The sequence below is a fragment of the Tetrahymena thermophila genome (genome assembly GCF_000189635.1).
Source record: "Tetrahymena thermophila SB210 genomic scaffold scf_8254697, whole genome shotgun sequence".
In the NCBI taxonomy this organism is placed as follows: Eukaryota; Ciliophora; class Oligohymenophorea; order Hymenostomatida; family Tetrahymenidae; genus Tetrahymena; species Tetrahymena thermophila.
In genome coordinates, this window is record NW_002476463.1 from 1,675,055 (window position 1) to 1,695,165 (window position 20,111).

A 20,111-nucleotide genomic window follows, 5' to 3' on the forward strand; every position below is an offset into this window, starting at 1 on the left:
TACATTTATTTATTTATTTATTTATTTATTTATTTTTATATTTAATTTTATTGATTAATTTACTTATTTATTATTATCATTATTATTATTTTACTTCGCTAGTAAGTTAGTTAGTTAGTTAGTTAGATATTTAGTTATTTGGTTATAAACAATTTTTATATTTTGGTTCTGATTAAATCAATATTAGTTAGTTTCAAAGGATTTTATAGAGATTTTTTCTTTAATAAATCATGTCTAAAGTTATAATAAATTTAAAAGATAGATTCAAAAAATTCATTTTGATAATATTTTAGATAAATTGAATTTTAAAACTAGCTTAAATCTATTTTAGATGATTTATTTATTTATTTATATTTTAATAAGGACAAACTGGTTGGTCTTTTATTTCAGCTTTAAATATTTATTTTGTAATTTGGTAGAAAACTATTTTAAGATCTTAAATAAATTATTTTTTTGGTCATAAACACACATTGCAGTCGAAGGGATTGTATCTAAAAATGAGATTACGATTTATTGTAGTAAAATGCCTTGAACTTATATTTTCTTCTACTTCGCTCACTCTAAAATCGGCTTCTTGGCAACTATTCTAATTGTATGTACTGTTTCTAATCCCTTGCCTTGAGTAGTATTGATGCTGTTCGTCTTCAAAAGCTTCTGAATTATAATTCTAATTTTCCTTGCTTAGAATACTTGGAGCAGCAACTATTTATTATATTGGGTTGTACCACATACTTGAGCTATTAAAATCTCTAAGTTTTATTTTGATGTGGTTTACTTTTTAGCAATGATTTTCAAGTGCTTCATTTTTTTTTAGATTATACTCTATGCTTCTATTTGAAGAGTATTGCTTATTATAGAAATCTTCATCCATATTCACTTTTTCATCTGAAATGATATTGCTGAGCCTCACATCTTAACGCTCCTTTTAAGAAATTTAGCTCATAAAAGTTGGGTATTAAACATTTATCGCCTCCATATTTTGGAAAGGCTTTAAAGAGTATTTGTTTTCTAATCTATTTTAATTTAAACCTTGCTTGTTAATTTATGGTTCATTTTCGATGCTTTCCCATCCACTAGATTTCATGCTAGGTTTGTATTCGTCCCTGTTTGAATCTAAAAATTGACTCTTTTTAAATTATGAAGCCTTCAGATTTAATTAGTTATTATTATAATCACTATTTTATTATTTAAATTAGTCTTCATTTTTATTTTATTCTTATTAGTCCAAACTATTTTTTAAGTCATATCCGCTTACATCAAAATTTTCTTCTATACAATCAATATTATTATCAATAGACGCTTCTGGGTTATCATTGTTTGTTTATTCATCTCCTTATTTTTACTTCTTTAACACTGTTATATGAAGACTCTGATTTTGCAAATATTTATTTCTGAAATCGCAATCAGCACTGGCACTTCTTTTTTCTCTAACAGAGCTAGCTATTCCACTATCATCATCTTTACTTTCCTCAGCATGAACATTTATAGGAGCAAAGTTGCTTTTATTTCTTTTTCTAACATCATTTATTTACAAGTATATTGAAGATAGCTTTGTCACTGTTTAAACAGTATTTGTCTAGCCTTTCCACACAGGATTAACCCAATACAAATCATTTTAAGAATTCTTATCTAAAGAATCTATTTTAAGTCTATTAAGTCCATCTAATGATTATAATCTAATATTTTTTTAAAATGTATCATTTTAGGTAAGCCAAATAATTAAATATTTTATTATTTATAAAATTATTTCTAATTAATAGTTTTTTTAATAAGATTAAAATAGAAAAGATTTGATTGATAATTATTTTAAATGAATAAAACTATTTCATACTTTTAATTTTCGTAGTTATGTAAATCGAAGTGAAGAGAGTTATTGATGATATTTTCTTTAAAGAATGGGCTGTTAAGACACTCTTGCGATGTAGGTCTATTGATAGGGTCTTTAGCTAACATTTACTTTACCAAAATTTTAGCTGTTAAGTTTTGAAAAATAAAAAATTTAATTTTAGAAAATGTAAAATTTAATTAAATTTATACTTTTTTATAAATATTAAATTCAAATAAATAAAATAGAGAAAATAAAATTTTAAGCTATAAAATGAATGCATTAATATATGAGGGATGAATTGTGTAAAAAAATAAATTTAATTGAGTTTTTTTTAATATTTAAGTTAAATAAAATTTATGCTTTTTAATAAATATTAAACTCAAATAAATAAAATTGATGCTTATTGATAAATATTAAACTCAAATAAATAAAATTGATGCTAAGAATTTAACTTAAATAAAATTTATGCTTTTTAATAAATATTAAACTCAAATAAATAAAATTGATGCTTATTGATAAATATTAAACTCAAATAAATAAAATTGATGCTAAGAATTTAACTTAAATAAAATTGATGTTTTTTAATAAATATTTAACTTAAATAAAGTTGATGCATTTTATATTTGCAAACAGTAAAAAAGTTAAATTCTTTAAATATTAGAGGATGTAAAATAACATCATTTATGAAATAGACTTTTATTTCTCTTTTAGACAATTAATTATTATTAAAAATATTAATTTAATTTATCTAAAATTCTATCTTTTTTGTGGTAGATTTATGATTGGAATAGTTTTTGTTAATTTTTTTCTAAAATTTATTTATTAAAAAGGGAACAAATAAATATGTGTTTATTTGGATTAAACACAGATATATTATTATTAATTGATTAATCAAATTTCTTTACCTGCTTAAGGGATTTTTTAATTTGAATCCAGTATTTAAAAATCAATTTCACATTTTTTATTTTACTCAACTACTTATCTGTGATTGCTTCCTTTGAAAGGTTATTGACCACATAATCTATGTTTATTATCATTAAATTTTATATTAATTAAAGGAAATTCAAGAAAGCAAAATTTGTTTACAGTATGTAAAAAATAACGCCAGCACTAAAGACATCCACTTTATGGTCATATAGTTTATGTGTATCTTTGTTTGAAAGAACTTCTGGAGCTAAGAAACCAGGAGTACCACATTTTTTAAATAAAAAATCATTTAATACAGTACTATCATAAGTAGCTAGGCCAAAATCAGCTATTTTTATTTTAGTAGAATTAATATCATCTTCAATTAGGATATTATCTGGTTTTAAATCTCTGTGGATAATCTTTCTTTGATGTATATGTGCAAGGGCAATCAGTATATTTTACATAAGTTATCTCATATTTTCTATAGTAAAGTTTTATTTGTCTTTTAATTTTATTTTTTTTACTAGCTCACCACCTTTGATATATTCTAAGATCAGATTTACAGAGCTGTCTGTTTCGTAAACACCAATTAATTTAAGACATCCATTTACATTATCAAGTTCTTTCATTATCTATATTTCGTTAAGCAGAGATTTCTTTTTTTTTACAAACAAATAAATCATTTAATAAATTTTCTTTGCTTTTTTAAGTAATTATTAAGTTTTAAAACTTTAAAAAAAAATATTTTACAATTCCCTTTGTTTACTATAATAACTTGTCTTTAGTTATAACTTTTATTGCATAATTTTCACGTGAAAACTTATCCTAAGCAAGAAATACCTACAGTTATAAATTAAAGAAATTTGAAAAAAGAAGAAAAATATTTAATGGTATTTTTAATTATCTCAATAAATTAATATTTATAAAATCTGGTATTAGATTTTTTAAACACCTTTGATTGATTTATTTAATGATTAGAGTTTTCTTTGAATATCACTAAAAATTAATTGATTAAAAGAAAGTCAACTAAATGCTTTAGAATTATCTTGTGTTATAAATAATAGAACAATAAAATTGTATAAAACATAATATTTTACTCTTGAAAATCCACCTTTACCAATCATTTTAAGTATATTAAACTAGTTATGAAAGTCAAGCATAATACAGCATCTTCTTAGAACAACACACCATTCATTAAATATTTGTTTATTTTCTGTTAATAGTTCTACAAAGGAGGAATCTTATCGCAAACAAATAATATACGTGTTATTTTTTAAGATTTTCACTTTGGATTCATAAAATTCTGCATAAACTAAGCTGAGATCTAACATTCCTTTTATCGATGTGCTTTTTTATTTCTATATCAATATTTATTATAATTTAGAAACCAAATATGATTTTATTTTTATACTTATAAGATTTAATAGATCTTTAAAAATGAATTAGTTAAAAATGTAGTCATAAATCAATTTTCGTAATTTTATTAGTGACTAAAAATGAATTATAATATGTCGATTTATTCATTTTCTTTTAAAGGTATAAATTATTTTTTTTTGAATATGATAGTAAAATATATTTCTACCTCGCAATAATATAGAGTATTATTAGCAATATAGTAGTATCGCTTTACGAGTCTCTTGAATGTTTTAGTGCGCTTTTAAAAATAGCTAGGTGTAACTTATAAATTCATTAAATCTGATTATTTGAGAGGTTTTTTTTCTTTCAACCATATTGACTATTAATTTGAAGATTTTTGTGAGGCGAATAGCCAACCATTAGTTTTAATTTTCATAATATTACTTGAAACTCTTTAAAAAATAAAAAATTTAGCACAGTAAAATAAAAACTTTTGTTTCTTTTATTCACTTTCTTATAATCTCTCTCTAAACAATCAATATTTCAGATTTTTATTGAAAATAAATAATTTATATATATTTTTTAAGAAAGGGGTTTGCAATAATTAATAAGCTAGATCTATTTTGCTAGTATAATAAAAACTTAAAATATAAAATATGCGATTAAAAATAACCAGATAAACTCAGATCATCAAAAAAACAAAAAAAAAAGTAGGTCTGAGACAGATTCAGTAATTCATAATTTTATTGCTCTTTTTTAAATTCTTTAAACAATATTTTTAAGAACTATCAAACTAGTAAAAGTTTTGTAGACGATTATAATAACATTTAAATGTTAAAATTTTTAATATTAAAAATTATTTTATTTTACTCCTTCAATAAGATTCAAAAAAATAAATAAATAAATTTAACTTGTACAAAAAATGAAAGGAAATATTTAAATAAGATAAAATTTATTTGAACAAATGCACCTTAATGAGTAACAAAAACTCCATAAAACTAAAAGGTAAATTTGAATATAAAAATTTTCAAAATCAACGTGAAAAGTTTACATTTTTTTTACTTATTATTGTTATTTTTTACTTAATTTTTTAGAGAGAAAAAAAATATTTCTAAAAAACAACAAGTTTTTCATTTTGAATTTGAGTATTTATTGTGCTTTAAAATTAGAGTAATTCATAAAAATTAAAAAGAGTTCTTTCTTGTATTGATTTAATTAATATTATTATTAACATATTATATAATTGGATTATTAGCCATAAATTTTTTATTAGATTGTGAGTTGTAAGATATATTTTTATATTATTTTCATCAAAATTAAAAATCAGTGCTTTGCTTAACTATTCTCCTTTATTGATTTTTATCCTTTTTCTGTCAAATCTTATTAAAAATTAATATTACTCAATCTTTATTGATTTTTACAATTACTCAAAATGTCATCAAAAAAGAGACTTCTCTAACTTTTTGGTTTACCAAAGGATGTAATAATAATTTATAGCATATTCCTTTTTCATAAGCTTGCTAATTTTAAAATAAAAATTGCAAAATGATACAATTCAACTTGTATAAAATAGGAAATCATTTTTGAAGATTTTAGTTGTGCTTGTTAGGATGGAATATTAAAACATGGAAGAATGTTTATAGCAGAAAATTATATTTGCTTTTATGCAACAGTTTTAGGATTCAAAACTAAAGTAAAAATAACTTTAATAAATCACTCTTTAATTTGTAAAAGATAAATAAATTTCAGTTTATTAACAATAACCCATTTTTGATATTTACAGAGAGTCATCAATGTAAATGAAATCTAAGATATTAAGAAAGAAGCAGTCCTAGGTTTTATAAACAATGCAATTGAGATAAAGACAAAAGACTAAAAATCACACTTTTTCTGCTCTTTCTGGAATAGAGAATCAGCTTATAAACTCCTCTATGGTATTTGGAAAGGAGAACCTCTCCAAGATATCGATAAAGAAAACAGTAAAATATTCTAAAATAGCTATTTTAATTTAACTTGATTATGTATACTATGTAATAGGCTCAGATAAAGATGATAATATAAGCGAATAAGGCAGCCAATCAGCTGGAGATAGCTTAGTGGTTGAATAATCAGACGTTGAAATTTTGAATCCAGAGACATCTGAAGAAAACAAAGAACTTTTAAGGTGTATTCTCCCCGTTTCTGTTGATGCATTTTTTGAAAAGTTTATTGGAGACAATGCAATTTTTTCTTATGGTTAGCATATGGAAAAAAATGGATCAACTGATATAAAAATTTCAGAATGGGCTGAAAACGAAGAACTCAAATGCTTTACAAGAGAGTGCAATTTGGTAATCAAAGTTTCAGGAGTGCCTCTAAGAGATACAAGTAGATTCCAAAAAATTTAAACATATAAGAAAGAAGGGTAATAAAGATTTATTAAATGAATAGTTTACAATCTACCTAAAATATATTTATTTATCAATCATCTTATATTCATAATATACACTAAAGATTGATTCTAAAATAAATATAAACTCGCTTTAATTAAATAATTATGATTATAATAGAAATTCAAAATTCATTTACTTTTACCATAATAGGGAAAATTTGATCATCTCAAGCACTAGTAAAGTATTTGACGTGCCTTATAGTGGGTATTTTACCACTGAAGAGAAATGGGAAATATCTCCTGTTGAAGGAAGTTCAGACAAGTGTTTATTAGTGTGTAAAGGCTGGGTTACTTTTAATAAAAATACAATGATGAAGAAAACAATTACACAAAGAAATGAGCAAGGTTTGAAAGAAGATTATGAAGTCTGGATAGGCAGGATCAGGAAAATTTTGTAGCCTAAAAAGCCTGAAGAAAACCCCAACAACTCAAATAAGCAACAATTTGAATAAGTTCTAACTAAAAATGAACTCAACTTAAACAAAAACAACCCTAAAGACAACCAATCTAAAAAGGTTTCTAAACTTCAAAGTTCAGGAAAAATTGTTGGTACTGAAGATTTTAAGAGACTAAACTAGGGCATAACTATTTTAATTGGCTTGATTGGTATGATTATCTTACTCATAGCTCTAGACATTATCATTTTCAATAACAATGTAAACAAGCTTGATTTAAAAATTGCTAATCTTGAAAAAATGGTTTTAAGTCTTACTTAATAATTAATAAACTAAAATCTTACATCATCATCAACAATAACAACCGATTATGCTATTGGTTAATAAAATAACATTAATCAAGAATTATGAATAAATAAATAAACTTTTCAATCAAAATAAAGTATTTTAATCGAAGTCTAGTTATGTGTATTAAAATTTTTATAACGTAATGAGTACTAATAAAATAAAAAAATTATATAGAAATGCTTAATATTGGCTATTTGTCTTATACTATACATACACCCTCATAAACAATATATGTCAAAATAAATTGATAGAAATTGATATTTAGAAAAATATTATATCTATGTTTATGGTGTATAAGTAAGTAAAGAATGAGGGGTTGCCATAGCATATGAAAAATTACAATAAATATATAAAAACTCCTAATTTTATTTTTTTTAAATTTTGAGAAGGTAAAAATTGTACATATTGTAAGGAAATTTGTAGAATAAAAATAAGTTTTTTGAAGACTGACTTTAAAGATTCATGAATTTAATAGATATTGCATTTAAAAATTAATGAATAAAATAAGACATGTTTAAAATTAAAAGCAAATATAGGAATATAAATTATATGAATTGAGTTTCTATAATTAATTTAACAATTTATTATTTGAAGATATTTATTACTGATCTGATTTATATTAAAAGTTAGTCATTTAATTTACTAATAATTTTAGAAGTAAATAACAAACCAAAAAAAAAGATAAATATACCGAATTACGTACAAAAAACACTTTAACTTCAAATAATCTAAAAAAAAAGAACATAAAATTTAATACTTATTTACATACAAAAAATCATATTTTAATTTTAATTGATTATTTATTGTGATATTACTCTCTTCTTTTTGCCAATTTATACTTAAGTTTATATCAGATAATTTATCATTAACCAAATTATTATTTTAAGTATTTTGATTTTAAATTAACTATTTTAAGATTTTTTATCATCGAGAAACACTCAATTATATTTGTGAAATTTAAAATTTGTTTTCGTCATGCAATTACGCAAATTAAATCCTGTATTTTCTAAAAAAAATTTAAATTGAAAAAAAATATAGTCATCATATGATTTTTAAATTCATTAACTAAAGACATAATTAGATATACAAACACTACAATTATAAACGTAACGAGTGAATGATGCACATCTGAACAATTAATTATAAATCAATTTACTCTCCTTTATATAAATTATTCAGTAATTTACTAACTAAAAATTAATTTGCCATTTTTAACGCTTAAATTATTTTCTTTAAAAAATAAAAGTAGTAAATAGTTTCTTGTGTTATTAAAATTATGAGCTGTTGAATTTATTAAACGTATCCTTTAACAAAAACTCGTTATTTAATTAAAGACAGCACAAGCGTTAACTATATAATTTTATATTATTAATTCTGAATAATTTGGAAATTGATAGTTTATTTACTGTACGTTGTTTTATTTTTTCATTAATTAAAAACATAATCACATTTATATTATTTGTTTTTTTAAAGTAAGCTTAACAATAATTTTTTTATTTATTTATTTGGTTGGTTAGCTGGATTTTTATTCTCCTCACAACTCTTCAAGTTTCTTATACACAAGTCTCGGATGAAATATGTAGTTATGTAACTCAAAAGAGAGATCACTTTGTATGAGATGAAAGTTACTATGAGTATTATTAACATATTAATCATAATTGGCAAGGTAAACGAATGTCCCAAGAGTCTTTTATTATTCTTTTAGCATCCATATTCCATATGTTTTATTAAAATAGATTACTGCATGATTCTAAGCAGCGCTTATGTGCTTAACTTGAACATCAGATAATTTATCTCTGCCTATAGTCAAGCTTTTTGAGTTTCCTTTAATAGTATAAGTTTGTCCTTTAAGTTCTCCCTCTATGCAATCTATTTCAATGCAGTATTCTCCAATAGGATCAGCCGTTGTTCCTGTTTGAGATACATTTTTTTAATTTTTTTTAATTTAAACTTGCTCTTCTCTCCATTCCTTAACATTATGAAACATCTTAGTTTATGATTTATTTTAGAAATCTTGCAGTTCTGCTTCTAAACTATACTAGCCAGTAAATATATAGCTGACAAAATTCATATTTATTTCTTCAAAAGTGGGTTCTGGGTATATTTTACGAACTGCAAAACGACAGCCACTACTTCCTATTTCAAATACCATCTTATAATCTAAAACCAAGGGCTTCTTTTCTCCAATAATAAATCTCATCCTATTCATTTTCTTACTCTAATCCTTTACATAATAGCCAGTAGTACCTATTCCTATCTTACAATGTGTAGGATAAATATCGTATGTATCAGGAAAAACAATATCATTAGCTCCTTTCTTTGTGCTACTGCCCATTTTCAAGACATCAAGTTTATTTAAATCCTACTCAACAGCTTTATTCAGAATAATTTTATCTCTAAAAATATCTATTGTGCTACCTTGATTAAATAATTATTTTAAATTAATACCAAATTCGTTAGAATAAAAATGCAATTTTGTAATAATTTGATATTAAATAAAAATAGTTTTTAATAAAAAATATTTTTTTCAATATAAAATACCTGTTTATAAGTAAACTATTTCAGATTTTTAATACTTATTTTATATTGTTAGCTCAATATAATCTAAATCATTATGGCTTTTTTTTTAATTTTCTTCATTAATTTTAAACTCGTAGTTGAACACAAGCTTTCTCTTTGATGGAACATTCCAATAGCTAGTAAAAAATATCAAAAAATCGCTTATAGATACTCTAAATTATCTATCTGGATCAATCAACTCTCTAATATACCTCATTTAATATTCATCTAAATCGCAGTCTCCGTATTATTTTACAAAATCATGAAATTTATCATTAAATTCCTCATAATCAACTTCTCTAACTCTCCCAAATAATTGCTTCCAAAGTTACAATCCTTACTCCATAGTTTAAGTTATTAATATTAAAGTTAAATATCTCAATAAATTGAATTAGCAATAGTAAAATAAGTCTTTTTCGGTAATTAGCAACGACTTAATTAACAAATACAAAATAATATTCAAAGACCTAATTATTATTACAGTTATTTTTATTGTATAAAATAAATACGAAATTATGGTAATACTTCAATATACAGTTAAAATATTCAGAAAGAAATAATTATAAAACAAACTAAGTGATGAAATTCTAGAATTCAAAAGATAAAACTGAATAAAATAATTTCTTTCAATATATGAAAAAATAAATAATATAATTATCTATTCTATTCGTTAAATTTACTAAAATAATTTGGAAACAAATTTTTAAAAGCAATTGAATAAATTATATCAAATAAACAAAAAAATTTGATAAAAACACTTCTTTTTTGATTATTAAATTAAATTATTCTTAATTAGAATTTTTGGCAATTATTCATAAATTTTCAATTGAAAAAAACTATTTTTAAAATTAGAAATTTTCAAAGTTTTATTCGAATAAAATATTTTTTTGATAGTAATTATCAATTATTGTTTTTTTTTAGATATTAATTAGATTGTTTCAATAATCTAAAAATACCATATTAAATATCCATAAAAAATAATCTAATTTAGATATAAAGATAGAATAGCATTTCTGGAAGATTCATTCAATTAAATTCTAAATGAAAAAAAAGAGTTTACTTACATTATTATTTAATATAATATAAATAAGGGAACTATTTGAAAATAGAATAGAATTTATTATTTTATATAAAATGATCTATTTCTTCATTAAGCTACCTACTAACTATTTTGAGTATTTTTTTGTAACATAAGCTATTTTCTTTCTGCTAAATTGTCGTCTTCCTTCTTTTTAGCCTCTATAATTTATATAATCAAAATGTTTACAATTTATAAAAAAATAAATGCTTTATAGCAATAATAATATTTTAAAATTTGATAACTTTACCTAGTCTTCTTGTAGTACTTTTTTGTATAATATTGTCATCTAAATGCATTTATATTTATATAAATTATTTAATTTATTTTTTCTCCTAATTATTTTACATATTCTTGTATTTATAATAATGAACTCAGTTATGGCACCTAATATAAACGCATTTCTAAAATGTTTAAAAATCAACTTCTTTCCCTTAGCTTAAGAATCTAAAAACTTAGACTCTGTAATCTAAAATGTATTAAATTTGTTAAGCTTTAAAGAGTCTTTGCTTTTTCTGATATTAGGGTCTGACATTAAATCTTTGAATAGTATTAAGTATAGCTAAATAAATTAATATTTAAAAAGAAAGATATAAATATATATATAGTTTTCATCCAATAAAAAGAAGAGTTAAATTATAAATTATTAAATTTAATAATCGTTTAAGTATTAGTAGAATTTTGCTTTTTTTAACATATATTTTAAATATTTTGCATAAAATTATTTATTTCATTTGATAATTTGAATATTTTATCAATAAAAAAATATTTTTTCCAAGTTTTTTTTAAAATTATTTAAATAATTTTTTAAAAAGATTTTATAATTTTTTATTTATTTTACATTTATTGAAATAAATTCATTTTTATTTATTAAGCAAATATAAAATTTATTTATTTTTCTCTTTATTAATATTTACAAAAAAAGGAAATTAATTTTATTTATTTTTCTAAATAAAAGCAATTTAAAAATGTTTCTGTTTAAGATGACCATTTTCATTCAGAATGAATAGCTTTTTGATATCAAAAATTTAATTTTTCAAAAAAAAAAAAAATAACTAAAATCAACTATTAAGAATAAAAAAATTTAGAAATAGAAGATTTCTAATTGTTATAAATGAAAGTGTTATTTTAATCAATGAAAACTTTAAAAAATTTAAAGAAACAATGAATGAATTTTAAAACTAACAATCATATAAATTTTAAGGCAGGCAAGGTAATTAATTGAAGGTTTTGCAAAAATCAATCAATCAATTACTGTTTAAAACATAATCTATAGATTAAATATTACAATATCTTTAACAAAAGAAAAAAACCCACTAATCGATTTTAGAAAATTAAAATCAGCACATACATTCAATTGGTTTAGTTAGTTAGTTAACAAACTAAAAAATAAATAAACAAAAAAATTAAAAAGCAATGGAGTTTAATTTCATCATTAATAAGTTAGTTTAATTGGACTAGTAAGGCCTTGGTGTATATATACCAAGGGCTAGTAGAAGCAAAGTTAGCAGTTAGCAAGAATAGTAGTTAGGATAAGTTTTAAATACGATGGGTGAAAGATCAGCGATAGTAAGTATTAAGTCAAATACGACAAATAAAGATAGAAATTTTACAATTAATAATAGGCCTAGGGATTAAAGCAAGTAATAACAAATTACGATAAGGTATAAGGAACAGACTAAAGAGTTTACATAGTGGCAGAAGGTAGAACTTGCTAGGGATTTCTTAAAGTTGGATAAAAGAATCTTTTTTATCGAGATATGATGGGAAATATTAAAGAAATTAAGCCACTATGTGTGCTTGACTTTTATGTACATGAATCTTGCCAGAGATAAGGATATGGAAAAGTATTTTATTTTTATTTTATACAAAAAGCAGAGAAATTCATTAATTTAAATTAAATTTTAATATGAATGTAGCTACTTTTTGAGTACATGATTTAATGCGAATAAACCTCACCAGAAAAATTAGCATATGATCGTCCTTCTCCCAAGCTGATAGCCTTCCTTAAAAAGCATTATAATTTAGTCAAATACATAGCACAAAATAACAATTTTGTTGTTTTTGATTAGTACTTTAGAAGTGATGCTTCTAGTTAAAACAAATAAAATTAAAATACTCGTTCTTATTCTTAGCCTTACAGTGATTATTCTTCGCAAATTCCTACTAATTATCCTTAACAGCAGCAATAACAGTCTAATAGTAAATCTTATCCTTATAAACAAGAAAATAATATCGATTTAATGCAACACTCTTCATCTAGAAACAACGTAAAAAATATTTATAAAATAGATGAACAATTTTATATTTATTTTCAAGCACTACTTATTAAACATGATTAATTTTTATAAAAATACTATTTAATTTAAATAGAAAGAATTCTTGAATGCAGGCAGAGCTATACTATCAAAAGAAGAAATTTATAAAAAAGATAACTTAAGTCAGTAGAATATAGAAAATACCTTAAATAATATTAATAATTCCTAATATTCAACAAAAAGCCAACAATAGCAGTAATATTAAAAAGACTACTAGTTAGATAAGTATGAGAATAATTGGGGAGCTGACAAAAATATCAAAAAGCCTCCCTTCCCTGGATAAGATAGATAACTTGATAAAATATAGTAAAATTAATTTATTAGTTTCAATAATTAAAACAAATATTTAGGTAAAAAATATAGTAAACTGAAAGAGAGCTTGATGTCGTTAATTAACAAATTATTAAGTAAAAAGTTTAATTATTTTTTGTTATTCAAAAATTATAATTACATTATTTAATAGGCAAAGGCAAAACCTCTCTCAAGACCCATTAACATAAAACCATAGAGCATAAAATGTTTATAACACAAATTAGTTTGGAACTTCTCCATGGGCTCAGACAGGATTTAATGTAAGAAATTAAAATAAAAATAAAAATATTAAATTATTTTTAATAAAAAATAAATAGTATTATTCAACATCATCTTCTAACTATGGAAATCACTACACATACTACAAAAAATGATTAATTTTTCTAAAACTTATTATTATTATTTATATATTTTTTTACCTTTATTAAATTTTCATTTCACTTGAACCTAATTCTTTTGAAATTATTCACATTCATATTGATTTTCCTTTATATTAATCAACTTCTATCATATTTTTCTTAATCTTTTAATTTAATTATTCGTTTTAAACATTGATTGAATCTATATATTATTTTTTAATAAATTTTAATGAAGAAAATATTTTATCTAATAATACATTTACTATTGAAGAGACTTACTAATTAAATAAATTCATTTCATTAAATTGCTATTAAAATCAGTTTCTTCCATAAATCTGTTTTGTCAAGAATTAAAAAGATTCATTTATGAATTATTTATTTTTTGATGATTATTTAAAAAGTTTGTTTAGCTAATAATGAAAAAATAAATAAACATTGTTTTAATAAAATAAATTTGAATAAGTTTTTTTTCTAATGAATACATTTTAATATTTTTTATTTTAAAGGATATTCATTTCTATAAAAATAATGTTTGGCAGATTTACTATAAATTTTTAAATTAACTATTTATACAATTTTAGTTATTTATTTATTTATGTTTTTTAAAGAAAAAAAGTTTATTTTAAATTTTGTAAAAGTAATGACTAAATTAGTTTTTTAAAATGCATAATAATAAATCTTTACTTCGATTAAAGTTAGATCATCAAGTTTATTCAAAAATTGTTGATTATCTATCTATCTGTACATTTAAATATAAATTCAGAGAAAAGGAAATTATATAAAAAAGTAAATATATAATTCAACAGATTCGGAATATTTTTTATATTAATTGTAAAATGAATATAAGTTAATTAATTTTTATAATATTTAAACTTCGCAAAAATCAAAAAAGAAAGAATTGCTGAAATCTCAACAGGCATCTACTAGAAACAAAATTTGATTTATTATATCAAATAAATTATTCTGCAAATTCAACAAAATTAAAGTAAATAGCACTTAATAAAAGCATATAAACATAGATGATTTATTCACAAGAAGAATGCATAATATAGTCAACTAGAGATATAGTAGAGTTGCCTAATATAAGTAAAATAACATAAGCTAGTAAAATATACTAGGCCAGTAAAATTTGCCATGAAAAGAATCCTACAGTAACATAGACTATGATAACTGGTTTAACAAACTCAACATATGAGTCTATTAGTGGGACTAAAAACACAATCTATCAATAGTAAAATTCCTAAAAAGAGGAAAATTTGAAGAATTAGCATTTTTCTTAAAAAAGCATATTATTATCTAACAAAGAGTAAGATTAGGCATTTTCTATTTTTTATAAAAATGATTAAGCTTCTAATGATAGTAGTAAAAATTAAAATAATGACATGTAAATAGAAACAAACAGCATACTTTCAAATAAAAGCAGAAATTAATCAGATTAATTAACATAAGATTTAAAAGCGAAGTGGGTTTTTACTCGTCTACTTGAGATGAATATATCTCAATACACATATTAAGATGTGATAAATATTCTTTGTCTTTTATAATAGTAACATTAAATGAATAAAGAAGACTTTTTACAATACATGGTAGATAAAAATTTTATTTAAAGCCAGTTAAAGAAATAAGAACATGCAATTAATATTGATAGCATCAAAGGCATTTAACATGAAAAATTTAAACAAGTATTAACAATTAAACAGGATATGAGACAAGTTTAAAAGAATTAAGGAGATGAAAAAATCCCTGATATAGAAAATAGTTTAGTATAAGAAAGATAAAGTAAAAATGAACAAATTTTGCAAAATAGCTTTTTATATAATAGCACAAATACTCAGAATATGAAACAAAGAATGATAAATAGGCATATTTAATTTAGATGCTCCGTAAAGACTTAAACTAAAAATTATTTTTTATCTGAAGCAGAAGGAGGAGTTACTTGCAATATTTGTTGTTTATCGTATTAACGCGAATACTTCTACACATTAGACTCCTGCAATCATTTATTTTGCAAGAACTGCATCATATAATATCTAGAAAATTGTATAAATACTTCATAAGTGCTAAAAATAAAATGCCCTGACGTAATAATTTTAAACATTTTTAACTATTTAAAATATTAAATTTTGGTTTTTATCAAATTATATTATTGATTTGATTTGATTTATTTGTTTTGAAAAATACAAAATCTATCTGATGAATTAATCAATAGAACTTTTATGATCTTAACCAAATTTTATAATTATTTCTAATACTAACTAAATCTTATAAATATTTCTGAATTAGCATTAAAAGGGTTTGTAACTCAATCATATATTTATTAAAAATGAATTAAAAATAAATTGACATTTTAATTATTAATATTTTTTAAATTATTAGGAAAATTGTAAAGTAGAATTTACAGATCAGATACTTTAAAAAATACTTGATACAAAAACATTTTAAAAATACTTAAAATTCAAAGAACTTAAAATAATTAATTCAGACCCTACTCTTAAATGGTGTAATCGCACAGGCTGCACCTTTTATTGCAAAATAAACCTAAATGATCCTAAGATAATATGCAAGTGTGGTCACTAAATGTGCTTTTAATGTGGAAATAACTGGCATGAAGGTAATTAAAATAATATTTATTGTATTCGTCTCTGTAAATAAATTAAATTTTAATTAGGAAAAACCTGCGATGAAGTTATACAAGAAGAGTTTTAAGGTGCGATTTAAAAATATGTTATTTCATTTTGTCCTACTTGCAAAAGCAAAGTACAGAAGGCTTCTGGTAATATCCATTTTAATATCTTGATCTAATTTAATTATTTCTTTAAAAATAATTAGGGTGTAATCGAATTTACTGTCCCATCTGCTCATAATCTTTTTGCTGGATATGTCGAACTCCAAATATATCCTATGCTCATTTCAGTCACTTAAATATTTTGGGTTGTCCTGGTATAATTTGTTCATAATTAATTAAAATATTTAGCTATTTAAAAAATAGGTAAATAATTTTCAAGATCAAACCCAGATGAAAATCCTCAATATTAAAGAATAGTAATGTTCATACCTAGATTAATCGTATTTATTTGTATATTAGCTGCATTTACAGCCATTATGCCTTTCTTTCTAGTTGGTTTAGCTATAATAACTCCTAACTACTTTTATTGGAATAATGTGAACTAAAACTATGCAATACCAAAATAAAAACAAAAGCAAAGATTTGTGAAAGCAATAGGGATATCGATACTTCTTTTATTTGTAGGAGTAATATTGTTCCCAATTTGCTTAATACCAGGTTCATATTTATTTTTAGAATATTAATTTTTAGCTTAAAAAACTTAATAATAAAATAGGTTCTTGCATAGTCCTTCACAGAATAATCAAAAATAGATTATGAAACAAATTTAAAACATATCTTCAAAATTTAGTTAAAAAATACCTAATTATAATATCAAAAATATTTTATACAAAACCCTAGAAAAGTAAGCAAATAAATGTATCTATCTATGTATTTATTAATCTACTAAGTATTAAATTTATAGAAAAAAATAATACTATTATAAAAGATGATATTTTCAAATAGTATATTGGTAAACTCGAATAATTATTTCGATAGTAGGAAATATATACCTAAAATCCTGATTGATTAAGGCAAAACTAGCAAAATTTGAAAATGAAATATATTATGACAAATTAAAAACATTTGCTATGCAACTAAATATTTGTTTCCTGCTCGCAAAATAATATTTCGCAATATATTTTTATAATTTATTATTTTATAAATTTTATATTATAATAAATTAATTAATTAATCATTTTTGGTTTTAAATTTCCTTTATCATTTTTAATTTTGAAGTGCAAAGTATCATTGTTAAATTAATTCTTTTAGAAAACAATTTTTTTATTGGTATTATAAATGAATTGAATCATATATCTTGTATTTGTGGCTTTGCTTGTTTTTCAAAGTAGTTTATTAGCAATAACAATCATGAAAACCATTAATTTAGCTGAAAGTATTTGTAAATTAAAATTGTTTGTATTAAATTTTTTAATAATTATTCTTTTTTAATTTTAATAAGCATTTAGTAATTAAATATAAAAATTATGAGAAATAATAAATTTATTAAATAAGTCCATCAAAATTTAACAAGAAAAAGAGTAAATTGTTCATATTAATTAATACCTAAATATTCATAAAATTAAAAATGGATAGCAATTAAAATTAACAAATTTTATTCGTCCTTAAGAATAAACTCTGCAAAGAAGATAAAAAATTGTTAGAAATTCCAGATTTTGAGGATGATATTAAATATGAAATAGAACAAGCTAAAAAGAAATACTCTTTCATCATAATAATAGGTTGTATTTTAAGCAAATTCGGGATGGCATTTTGCTATAAGTATTCAATTTAGAGCTTTGATAGCGATTTAAATGAAGAAGTTTATAGATATATTACATATTTTACTATAGTTTTGTTTACTGAAGTATTAATTGGATTTATAGTTGATTTAGTATCTTTGAAAATGTCGTGGATATTTACTTAAGCTATTTTTATTGGAGGTATTATAACATATTTGGCATCAATATTCAGTTCAAGCAATTAGTATATAGTTTTAGCAAACTACTTATTTTATTTTGCGTTTGCATGCAATTATGCTTGTGGGACTTATATAATATTTGATTCATCTTACTCTCTAAAGAATAAATTTATTTATTAGTCATTTTTCATAACTCTTGGTAGTTTTTTACCATTTTCAATTATCTTGATTCTAAATTGGTTTTCCGAATAATTATAAATAAAAGATTAATATTTAATCCTTTTAATCTTGATAGTTTTTAGTATAAATTTAGTTGGCTCTTTTTTAGTTTAGAAATTCTACAATAAGATTGTTGAAATAAGAGAGAAATCTTAAAAATATTAGCTCTTTATTTAATATAGAGGTGTAGGTATAACATTAAGAAGTATAATTAACTTTTATTGGAATCAAAACAATATTTATTTAATATTACTTATTATTTGTCTCATGTCATTGAGTTCTGTTGATAATATGTCTTTTTTAATAGAAAATTTAGCTATAAGAAACTAAAATAATGCAAAATATGACATCAAAAAAACCTTAACTCTAACTTATTATTTGACAAACATATTAGGTGTATATATTATCTTTAAATTGACTTCTAAAAGAAATATGATAGCTTTAAGTTATAAAATATTGAAAAATTTGCTACTTTCACTAACAGTATATTAGATCATCTTAACTTTTATTACATAATACTAAAGTGATTTACATTTTTATTTTCTCTATGCAGTCATCTTTGTAAGCCTGATATTTAAAGGATTGGCTAACATTTTAGCATCTATACTTAGCAATACATTAATTATTGTCTTACAATCAGAAAATAGCTCAATAAGATGTATAGGATTAGCTTTATTTGGAGCACTCTAGGATGCTTTAGATATTATATTTATTATAGATATTTAACCTTTTATTTTGAATTGTATTTTATCTCTAATTGGAATACTTGATTTAATCTATTGCTTTTACTATTTAAAGAATAAAAGCTTTTCTCTTTTGGAATCTTAATTAATAAATGAAACTAATCAACTACAAAATTAAAATTAGCCATTTATATAAACTGAATAAGACTTTTGAAAAATATTCATTTAATTAAATGATAATAAATATTTTTAACAAAAATAAACCCTTCTGTATATATAGTGATACCATAATTTTAACGTTATTTGCTCTCTAAGTGTAAAAAATTTTATAATTTTAAAATTTATATAATAGCTAATTTTTAAAAATAAATCCACATAATTTTTATAGTTAAATAATTAGGCATTATAATATGTCATTTTTTAATAAATTTTTAATATTATTAGTTCAATTACTTTTATAATAATTGGACTATTTAGTTCTTTGTTGGGTGATATAATTTTATGCTTTTTGTTAAAATAAAATAATTTATTTATCATAAATCTTATAAAAAATTAAACATTTTTATAACCTTAAATTTTATTAAAACATTTAAAAAGAAAGTTGACAATTTTAGACTTATTGAAAGAATAAATAGTATTTATAAATAAATAAATAACTAACTAGCTTCTCTCAAACAAACTAATTAATTTTAATTAATTTATGATTGAATAAAAAGAAGAATAATTAGAATAAATGGATAATAATTTTGTTTAATAGGTTAGTTAAATAGGTAAGAACCATCTTAGCGAG

At 21.9% G+C, this 20,111-nt stretch overlaps 6 protein-coding genes across 6 annotated transcripts; 3 read left to right on the forward strand and 3 right to left on the reverse strand. All coding sequences in view use genetic code 6, as the record gives it.

The window, feature by feature from the left end:
* Nucleotides 1-457: 457 nt before the first annotated feature.
* On the reverse strand, nucleotides 458-4,529 carry TTHERM_00355740 (Serine/Threonine kinase domain protein; the record flags this gene model as incomplete). Its single annotated transcript, XM_001010472.3, has 7 exons — nucleotides 458-1,676; nucleotides 1,832-1,973; nucleotides 2,734-2,849; nucleotides 2,915-3,393; nucleotides 3,488-3,577; nucleotides 3,835-4,095; nucleotides 4,320-4,529. The coding sequence occupies 7 exons, from the start codon at nucleotides 4,527-4,529 to the stop codon at nucleotides 458-460; spliced, it is 2,517 nt and encodes an 838-aa protein (XP_001010472.3).
* A 996-nt stretch (nucleotides 4,530-5,525) lies between these two features.
* TTHERM_00355750 (GRAM domain protein) lies at nucleotides 5,526-7,330 on the forward strand (the record flags this gene model as incomplete). Its single annotated transcript, XM_001010473.1, has 5 exons — nucleotides 5,526-5,573; nucleotides 5,667-5,786; nucleotides 5,877-6,072; nucleotides 6,131-6,497; nucleotides 6,676-7,330. The coding sequence occupies 5 exons, from the start codon at nucleotides 5,526-5,528 to the stop codon at nucleotides 7,328-7,330; spliced, it is 1,386 nt and encodes a 461-aa protein (XP_001010473.1).
* A 1,471-nt stretch (nucleotides 7,331-8,801) lies between these two features.
* On the reverse strand, nucleotides 8,802-10,172 carry TTHERM_00355760 (FHA domain protein; the record flags this gene model as incomplete). The annotated part of the gene is made up of 2 exons (XM_001010474.3): nucleotides 8,802-9,685; nucleotides 9,809-10,172. The coding sequence occupies 2 exons, from the start codon at nucleotides 10,170-10,172 to the stop codon at nucleotides 8,802-8,804; spliced, it is 1,248 nt and encodes a 415-aa protein (XP_001010474.1).
* Nucleotides 10,173-10,973: 801 nt separating this feature from the next.
* On the reverse strand, nucleotides 10,974-11,439 carry TTHERM_00355770 (hypothetical protein; the record flags this gene model as incomplete). The annotated part of the gene is made up of 3 exons (XM_001010475.2): nucleotides 10,974-11,065; nucleotides 11,155-11,193; nucleotides 11,253-11,439. The coding sequence occupies 3 exons, from the start codon at nucleotides 11,437-11,439 to the stop codon at nucleotides 10,974-10,976; spliced, it is 318 nt and encodes a 105-aa protein (XP_001010475.2).
* A 710-nt stretch (nucleotides 11,440-12,149) lies between these two features.
* On the forward strand, nucleotides 12,150-13,908 carry TTHERM_00355780 (alpha-tubulin N-acetyltransferase; the record flags this gene model as incomplete). Its single annotated transcript, XM_001010476.2, has 7 exons — nucleotides 12,150-12,473; nucleotides 12,530-12,751; nucleotides 12,824-13,174; nucleotides 13,278-13,528; nucleotides 13,573-13,629; nucleotides 13,686-13,794; nucleotides 13,852-13,908. The coding sequence occupies exons 1-7, from the start codon at nucleotides 12,321-12,323 to the stop codon at nucleotides 13,906-13,908; spliced, it is 1,200 nt and encodes a 399-aa protein (XP_001010476.2). The 5' UTR covers nucleotides 12,150-12,320.
* A 1,004-nt stretch (nucleotides 13,909-14,912) lies between these two features.
* On the forward strand, nucleotides 14,913-17,278 carry TTHERM_00355790 (Ibr domain protein; the record flags this gene model as incomplete). Its single annotated transcript, XM_001010477.2, has 6 exons — nucleotides 14,913-15,974; nucleotides 16,270-16,504; nucleotides 16,562-16,666; nucleotides 16,723-16,833; nucleotides 16,883-17,176; nucleotides 17,235-17,278. The coding sequence occupies 6 exons, from the start codon at nucleotides 14,913-14,915 to the stop codon at nucleotides 17,276-17,278; spliced, it is 1,851 nt and encodes a 616-aa protein (XP_001010477.2).
* Between the last annotated feature and the right edge of the window lie 2,833 nt (nucleotides 17,279-20,111).